Genomic DNA, 9,521 nt, shown 5'->3' on the forward strand with positions numbered 1-9,521 from the left:
ATGAAGAATATTAAAGAATAGTCCTATATAAATTCGTAAATACAAATATCTTGAATTTATTAATTAAAGAATAAGTTTACAGAGGTTGATTCACCTTGAATGACCACATGATTCAACTTGATTGATCAGACTTGAATTTCTCTATGTATATCTATCTATCTATCTATCTATATATATATATTATCAGTAGAACTCACCTCTTTTTGCTAAGAAAAAATTAATGTGATCATAAGCGGAAAAATATTTCTCCACAATCATCTAATTTGTGTAATAGGAGAGGACTAGTCCGATCTTTGCTAACACACACATGCACAAGCGTACACATATAAAGAGTCGGTTTAGTTTGAGTGATATAATTGGAGTAGGCCATTATAATATATAAATTTGATATTGTCTTACAATAAATACAAGGTAATAAAACTTCTTCTACCAAAAAAATGTGATTCTTTAAAAACTAAATTTAAATAATGTTTTTAGATTGAAATAGCATTTTAATTTAAATTATATAAATCAATTAAATAAAGGTGGGAATGAGCTTTTTTAAGTTTTATTAAAAAAATTTAAACTCAATTGGACAAAAAGAGATCATAAAATACTTTTGACTAAAGTTAAAATTGAGTATTTTGACAATTAAATATGAAAGTTTTATATTTACTTAATTAAAATTTTATAAATTCCGTAATTTATTATCACAAAATTCGCCTAACTAAATCAAGGATCTCAGCTCACAGGCAGAAATTCTGCGAAGAAGACCTGTCATAAACCAAGAATTAGTAAAAATTGATGAGAATTTGAAGAATCAGTGCTCTTCGAATTTGAATTCAGTAAGGAATTCCGCTACACGATCCTTCCTACACCAAAAATACAAGTTTCCAATTCCCTTCCGCTTCAGTTGCAAGGAATTACCCCGTTTCGTTTTCGTGATTCGATTAGGATTAGGATACCTCTGCCTTCCATATCTATTAAGTAACGCAGATTTTACCCTCTTTCGTAGTTGCGGTTCGATTAGGATACCCTGCCCCTCCTTCCCTCCTTGTATATAAGCGAGGGAGTGCGCCATTCACTGCTGTTCACTCTCGAGTCCCTCCTGTACTTATGGCGGCTTCGCGTTCCTCCTCTGTCGTGCCTTTCACCCCTTTCTCCACTCCCTCATCTTATTCTCTCTCCTCCCCTCGTCAATACTCTCACCCATACAGAGTCTTGGAGGTGGAGACGGAAACCAGGGCTTCAGTGAAACTATGGGTTTACCACGACGACCAGATCGTTGCCAAGGTTGATAGGACGAGAGCTGTAAACACCGCCTGGAACAAAAAGTTTATTTCCGCCGTCACGGAAGAGTTCCTCTTCGACGACGATTCTCTGCTCTTCTTGGATATCTACAGTCGCCCCACCGTGCCGTTCCTCGGGAGAAAGAAGTTGATGGGTACCGCCAAGTGGAGCGTCAAAGATGCCTTAAAGGGGATTGAGACGGATGGGGATGGCGAGGTGGTGCGTTGTACACTTCCCTTGAACGGGGTTTCCGGCATTGCGGACGGAACATTGAAGGTGAAGCTGCGGCTGTGGAGAGAGGTTCTTGAGTACGTGGGAGAGATTGATCATCACGATCATGTGTCGTCTGATTCGGTCACGGAATCGGGAAATTTCCGGTGAGCCGAAGAAAGAATCATTACGGCGAATTTTCTTGTTTCTCAGCATGAACAAAGATGTTCTCCTTTTAGTTTTTTCGTTCTTTCATTACTTTGTTCTTGACAAGACGAACGATTTGTACACAACCGCAATTAGTGATTATAATATTTAAAAATATAATATATTTTATGTCTTAATGATATTTATTGATTTCTTAAACTTTTATATATGATTATAATATAAAAAAAGGAAGGGTGGGATTGGGAAAGGCGTGGCATCTGTACACGATCGCGCAGGGCCGCCTTCGTCGTCAGAGGAAGGAGAGTGCGGCTGTGCGAGAGAAAGAATTCATCGACAGGACTTTTCGCCATGACAGAGATACAAAAGCCGAAGCCCAAAGAAACCCTCTCTTCTTCTGATACTCCCAAGGCCTCCGGTGGTAAAAAAGGTGACGGGTCCTTTTCCGGCCACAAGTACAAGTTTCCGAATCCGCCAGAGTCTGAAATTCCGGATGCTGCAACTCTTCGGGAGCAATGGCGATTTGCGATTCGGCACTATGGTAAATGGTACTCGCACGCTTGGGGTACTGCTATACTCGCCGGTGCTGCCTTTTTCGCCCTAGGTTGGATCCTCAAGGGTGGCAATCCTCTTCCTTCGTCGCAGAAGGACACCCACTCGTCTGCCTCCTCCGATTCTGATGGTCAATGAGAGCCTTACCGGACAGTTTCTCCCTGTTCGAATCGACCGGTTTTCGGAGGAAATTAGTAGGGCCTTTCCTTTTCTTTGCTTCTTTTTCTCTGCTTTGCGTTTGCGCTTGTGATGATGTAATCCTTTTGTAATTATAAGCGCCACAGTTCCCAATAATGGAGTAAATTACAGATACAAAATGGAAACTCTTGTTGGATTCCGGGGTGAACAGTATCTCAGTTGTGGAGAGCAATTGAAGCTCTAATATTTTTCAGATATGGTAAAATCTCGGCGGTTGGTGACACGGCGAGGACTTATACCGAAGGACCAGGGCCCTGCATCTCTGCAAGGTGATTTTCCCGGAGGGGGAAACGAAAGACTGACTCAAAAACGAGAGTTGGAATGCTAAGTGCCAATGATTTATTTGGGTTGAGGGTTAATTGCTATGAATGTTTCAGCCTGTCAGAGTGTGATCGCCAGCACTCATGATTTGACTAAAACTGGCGTCCTAGTTAACTAAGTTAGAGCATGATGGTATAACTGTTCCATTGTTTGGTGCTCACATTTACCCGGAGACTTCTTTAAGCAGCTGATCTTCAATTGAAAGATATCCTCTTTCAAATTGTATCTGTTATGACCACTTATCTGACTGAAACAAGACCATAATTGTGTACCTCTTGTGTGATTCATGAATTGGGAAGTTGTAAAGTTAGTTTTGGTGTGTATTATGTGTGAAGGGCAAAGTTAGGTCATGACCTCGACTGCGGAGAAATATGAAAGCTTTCAGAAGAAGTTTCTCAAGATTCATTATCCACGCCCACTTCATCATGTTTGGCACTTTCTTTCTCTAAAAATCTTACATTACTCTTAATGTTTTATACTGTCCATATCTTATATGTTCAATGGTCTTAAAACTCTTGCTTGTATTGAATGCTTGTCAGAGTCTCGATTGTGAAATAGGCATCACTGATTTATTGATTTGTAATGGTAGTGCTCAACTGACCCCTAACTGTTTGTGTTGGTGCTGATGGAGGTGAAGAATTTTCCAGTTATAGGGCATCTGGGGTCCTTAATCAAGTCATAATAAACTTCAGGTTTTTTTTTTTTTTTTTGTTCCCCTTTTGCACAAGGAAGGTCTGAACCATGATCACCACCCCCATAAGAGAAATAGGTACAATATAAATGTGCACAACTAGATCAGCTTGAAGAGATCCACAGGTTCATCATTTGTTTTAGGCATCTAGTTTTTTTTTCTATCTTACAAATCCTTATACATTTTTAAGTACACTAAGATACCTGTAACATGAACAACTTATCTGCCATGGACCACATTCATTTGGTGGATTCTCTTGACTGCAAATGGTTTTATGGGCTTCCTCATATGAGGTTGCTGTAAACTTCTTGGATTGGGTGGCATGCATAATATGAGAAAATGCTGTGGAATTGTTGTAGATATATGATAAATGAATTTGCTGCTTTTACTTTTCTCTTGTTGGTCAAGACAGTCTCACCTGAAATCAGAATTGAGGTGGCAAAATCATTATTAAAACATATAAGTAAAGCAAGGTTTCCCCCTTCTCATTGTCTTCAAATTTTATTTTATTTTTAAAAAAAGGTATCCTGAAAAATGGTACTGAAAAGCTAAGATTAGAGATGAGTGTGTCTGTGAAGGACTATTTTGCCAAAATATTGACTATTTGACTGGATTAGGAATATCTAAATGATTGCTGAGAAGTTTCTAGAAACACTAAGAAAAGACTGATAAATTACATGATTGGGAATGTCCACATTTTTATCTTAACTCTTGTAGGATAATTCGTCAGGATGAAGGAAATTTTTGTAGATTAATTGGCAAGATTCAGATGCTAGCTTTGACAACTGAAAGTGAAACTCAGGATCTGTTAAGGAATCAAGTGTATTAGTCCCAGCAGTTTTAAAGTAAGGGATTGCCAAACCATGTTGAATACCCATGTCATGGTTAAATTGTGCATTACCTGTTTCTAAAATAAATATGCAACTAAAGATGTTTTAAAAGAATTGGTTAAGTGCTTAAAAATATATTCCCAGACGGCTAACCTTCATAAAGATCAGGAATCTGTTCTCTGATATAAAAAAGCATTGGTTGTATTTTTCAGGATCCCAGATGCTAGATTTTGCAACTACCATTGCAGCCTTTCAAAGGTCACCACCACTTCTAGCCTTTGCCAGTCGGCTGAGTGATAGGAAAGAATCCTAAATTGAGGTTGATCTCAACTCCTTTAGTGTTTATCATACTGAGAAATTTCTTTCAGAGCACAGGGTACAGGCACAGGGGAGAGTGGAAATCCTATACTGAGGTTGATCTCAACTACTATGATTTTGGTTTGTATTGCTCTCTGTATGCTTGTGTGTCATAATGGGAAATCTGTTATTTTCATACATAGCACTGGGAAGCGACGAGAGGGTTGAGCTCTTGCCATAAAAGAGTGCTCTCAGAGTAGTAAGCTGTCACACATCAATTGCTTGTTAATATGATTAGTGCTCAGATGAGTAAGTACAGGGTTTGTGGCAATTACTCCTGGGAGAGTGAAAGAGTTTTATGTGTTTCAGAAATAGGGCTCAAGACTCCTTGTCGCGATGTTACATGGGGTTTTTACTAACATCATTTCCAGACCACATCAAAGAAATGGTTTCACAGCATGGTTTAACTCTGTATTTGCTGAGTAAAAAAAAAAATTGATTGCCCTTAACTATGCTCTTCTGTCTTTTTATTTTCTTGTGTTATAACTTAGGGTTTGTTTAGAACCCTTAAAAAATAAAATAAAACTAGAATTTGATCATTATTCTCTTATTTTTATTATTTTTTTCTTTTTTTTTCTTGGGGCTCCAAACAAACCCTTTATTCTAACAAATTTGAACTCATTAATCTTCAAATTAGAGTTAACAATGGTATTTTTTGGTTTGCATGAAAAATAGAAAACAACATGGTATTCATCAAAATATAACATTCCCAATTGTTGCTTTTTTTTAATCTTATTTACCGTTGCAAGGAAAAGAAAGATGATCCAAGGAAGAACAAGGCAGTTAATAGGTGACTATGTTTCTCAGAAAGTTGATTGACTTTTTTTTTTTTTCTGTTTTTTTTTCTTTTCATGGAGGCTACTGTTTTGAACTCTATGGACATGTCTCTTAGACGGCTAAATCAATCACTCGTAGCTCTAAAACACTCCCCTCGAAAAGCAAGCAAGATCTCCGAACATGAGTGCAGTGGTGACTTTCCCAGACGCCTGCAAAGATGCCGTCAAGAACCAGACAGGAGCTCTTTTCACAGAGATTTCGTACAAGATGGACAACCTCTCCAAGCTCTCCACCAACGTTCTAGCTCTGGTTAACCGAATCACCTGCTGCCGCGAAAACACATCCGACGACGCTTTCCTGGCGTGGGTGTCCGGGAAGAACGCGGTCACGACTCGGGGATGACGCGGGGGCGACACACCGGTGGACGCGGGCGCGACTCATGGTGAACGCGGCGGTGACGCGGGCTCTACACGGCGGCGGCTCGGGGTGAACGTGGGGAGGACGCGAGCGGGACACGGCTGCGAAGCGGGCGCAACGCGGCAACGACTGGGTGGTGGACGCGGCCGCGACACGGGGTGGACGCGGGCGCGACACAGGGACGACGCGGTTGCGACTCGGGAGTGGACGCGGGCTCAACTCGGCGGCGCTGAGAGGACGCGGAATCAATGATGGCGATCCAAGAGGTCATAAATCAATGATGCCATGTTCGTACTGGAGCAAGGGACCCTCCGTTCCAGATTCCCTCTCTGAGTTCATCACTAAATACTGTATTAGACTTGATTTGAATAAATAAAAAATTTCTGAATTCTTTTTAAAAAATATATAATCTTTTAACCGTTTTTATGAATTTCTATCATCCCTTCTTCTAATTATTTTACTCAGAATTTATCGATTTTTCTTTGATACAAGCTATGGGTCTCAACTACTCTTTATGCAAAACAATCACAATATATTTAAATTATATATTTTCTTATTTTCTTATTTCTAGTTATTAAAATAATTTTAGTAACTCCAAAATTACTCTTGTAAATCCTCATATTTAAAATATACTTAAATTTTGGTTAAAGTACATAAATAAATATAATATAATTTATAGTTGATTTTTTCCTCCCATTTTATAAACATATATTTTTTTAATGGGTTTTTTGGTTTTTTTATCGAATTATTAAGTGTTAAAATTTAGGATTCTATGATGTATAATCTCAATAAAAAAGATTAATGGGTAAGAAGAAGAAAAAGAAAGTTGAGGAGAAGAGGAAGAGCGACCAATTTGGAGAAAATTAGGCCTCTCTTAATTATATTTATAGATGTTAAAAATACCAATATTATAATTATACCCTAAATGACACTCTAACATATTCGTATCTTCCAACATTAAGTTACCTTTGCATTGTTTTTATTAATATTTATTTATTTATAAAATTTAAAAATAAAGTAAAGACAAATACCGCCTTTATATTTTGTAACCTAATTTTTTTATTGTTTCTTATCAAACTGAGTAATAAGTTTATTTTTTAGCCATTTAATTGTTAGGGTGGAAGAAGAAGAATTGAAGCGATTTTTTTTTCTCCTAAAGGCTCAAGAAAATATCAGAAAAAATTGATCAAATTGTGTCCACTTTGCCTTGCTAATGTCAATTTTGGATCCCTGTATAATATTCGATTAGCATCAACAAAACTTTGTGCAACTGATAATTGATTAAGCTACTTTTTACAGATTCCTTAGCCATGAATATGAAAACCAATGATGAATAGTAGATTTTGCAGTTTTATAAAGATTAGAGGAGAAGAGGAAGGGGAAGTTAAGACTAAGTTAATGTATTCCTTGCTCTTACAACATAATAAAGTTTGGTACAAATCAGATGAATATTAAAATTAGGACACATTTTTTCTACTAATAATCAATAACCATGACTGACACTACACTATCTTTAGCTGCACATAGTTTAATCAATGTAGATTGGACATGCCAATTGAAGCTAGTTCACTCGAACCAATTCTCCTATTTTGGGTTAGTAAGGGAAAAATACCCAAAAATGAATCAATATCTCATTGACATGGTTTGTTTGCTTGACCCAATAATTCATTCAAGTTATTTAGTGTGGTAAATCCCTTGTTAAACATGTTAAGAGACACTAAGTGTGTAGGGCGGTATGACTAGTAAATAAGGAGAACTTTCATAGAGATGATATAAAATTATAATTATGCAAGTTGGTGTATGTCCTCTTATGTCGTTTTCTTTTTGAATCATGCAGCCCTAAAGGTATTGTAGTCATTGTAAACACCTTCATACAACTATAAATACAACCTCAAGGCATGTGGTAGAGCATTTAAGTTTTTTCCTCTTGCTCAAATTCGTCCGTTCACCTCTCTCTTTTCTGCTTCTTTCTCTCCCTTGGTTTTTTCTCTAAATTTTTTCAAGAGCTAGAATTCTTCACTTCTCTCTTTCCTTCAAGATCTTTGTGTTTATATGTGAGCCCTAAAAATCAACAAAATAGAAAAAGGGGGAGCCCACCCTATAGCAAGAAAAGGTCAACCTACCCCTTGTTAAACTTGATTTAAATAGGTTTAATCATACCTGATTACTTGCTTCATAAATCCTTTTTTTTTAGAAAAGAAATATCTAAAATTTGAAGTTTGAATCTCTTCTCTTCTAGTGATTTGCCCTGAGTGGATCACTTCCAGACTTTATTGGGACACTACCTTTCTTGGATTTTTTTGTAAGTAGTTCAAAGGTTTTAGATAACAACAGGATACGAATTTCTTGCTAGAATAAAATTTTCTTCCTGTCTAACAGAGAATTGTCCGACAATCAACTCAATGGAATGGTACCGCAATCTATTATCAACAACAAGAGAATATCGCTCGAGTAAAATGATGTGCTTCTGCAATCCTCAGCTAAAGGTACTGTGAGAAGAAGAAGAGCATTCCACTGATTGTGGGAGTATCAGTCACAAGACGTTCTTTATTTTTACTAGGTTGGGTCCTCTTAGTTATACTTCCTTGGTTCAAGAAAGGAGGAGAAAGCGAGGAAACGGCCATTGAATTGGGCAAGCATTCCACGAGAGAAAATGATCCAGTTACAGAGGATAATGATCAATTTGAGGAGGTATATGAAGTGTTTAGAAGGCAGATGTAGGGGTGGCATCGAGCCGAGCCGAGCCCGAACCTGCCTATGTTCAAGCCAAGCCTCATCTCGAGCCTAAAATTGTTATCGAGCTCGAGCCCATCGAGTTCGAGTCGAGCTTCGAGCCGAACTCGAGCCCCAACATACATTTAAAACTTTTCAAAAAATATATACCAAATAAAATATATAAAAAATTATGCATATATTTTACATAAAATTGGGCATAACCTATATATATAATACATGTATAAGATTGGACATACTTAAAATTAAGCATAATCTATATATATAATACCTGTATAAAATTCGACATGATCTCTATATAAATTGGGCATAATCAACATACATAATACCTACATAAATACTCCATAAAATTGTTTATACATTCCATAAACTCTCCAATAAATTATTTATACATTCCATAAAATAGTCTAAACACTCCATACACTGCATAATATTATAAATAAATTCCATACAATAATCAAACACAACAAAATTAAATGAAATATCAATATCAATTTACAATCACCCAAATAAAAACTATAAATCCATTATAAATTTACAAACTACAATTATTTCTCTTTATGCTAGAAAATAAAATACGTCCTTGCTTGAGCAAAATCTCCACCTATGACAAAAACAAAAAAATAAAATTAGTTATTGTCAGATAAAAAAATACTCTTCCACTAGTAGTTACTTAATGTCATTAAAAATATTCAAAATTTCCATGATGAGAAAAACATGAAAAATCATGTAGCTGGTAGCATTATCTTTACACTCTTCTTCTTAGGCTGTAATCATAAAAAAAAAATTTAATAAATAAAACTAAAAAATATCATAATAAATAATTAATCAAAGAAATTCACCTTTTGATTTTTCTTTATACCGTGAAGAGTCCGAACCCAACCAATGCCACAAATCAAAGTTTGAAATGTATTTGGTACCAAGGAAGAACTATACGAGTCTATTGCTCTACCACCAACACTAAATAATGACTCCGAAGCTACTGTGGATATGAGAATTAT

The 9,521-nt window shown here is 36.6% G+C and overlaps 1 protein-coding gene across 2 annotated transcripts; it reads left to right on the forward strand.

Moving 5' to 3' along the window:
• The first annotated feature begins 1,894 nt into the window (after window positions 1-1,894).
• LOC137936768 (uncharacterized) lies at window positions 1,895-6,058 on the forward strand. 2 transcript variants are annotated; one of them, XM_068781640.1, is made up of 2 exons: window positions 1,895-3,142; window positions 5,451-6,058. In XM_068781640.1, the coding sequence occupies exon 1, from the start codon at window positions 1,996-1,998 to the stop codon at window positions 2,332-2,334; it is 339 nt and encodes a 112-aa protein (XP_068637741.1). In that variant the 5' UTR covers window positions 1,895-1,995; the 3' UTR covers window positions 2,335-3,142; window positions 5,451-6,058. The 2 variants fall into 2 exon arrangements, 1 of the variants encoding a protein (XP_068637741.1); XR_011109567.1 differs by lacking the exon at window positions 1,895-3,142 and adding an exon at window positions 3,881-4,555.
• Window positions 6,059-9,521: the final 3,463 nt, after the last annotated feature.

This window comes from Aristolochia californica, unplaced genomic scaffold (assembly GCF_029961685.1).
Source record: "Aristolochia californica isolate CCGP_79_NKW_82.1479 unplaced genomic scaffold, dmAriCali1.0.hap1 SCAF_10, whole genome shotgun sequence".
In the NCBI taxonomy this organism is placed as follows: Eukaryota; Viridiplantae; Streptophyta; class Magnoliopsida; order Piperales; family Aristolochiaceae; genus Aristolochia; species Aristolochia californica.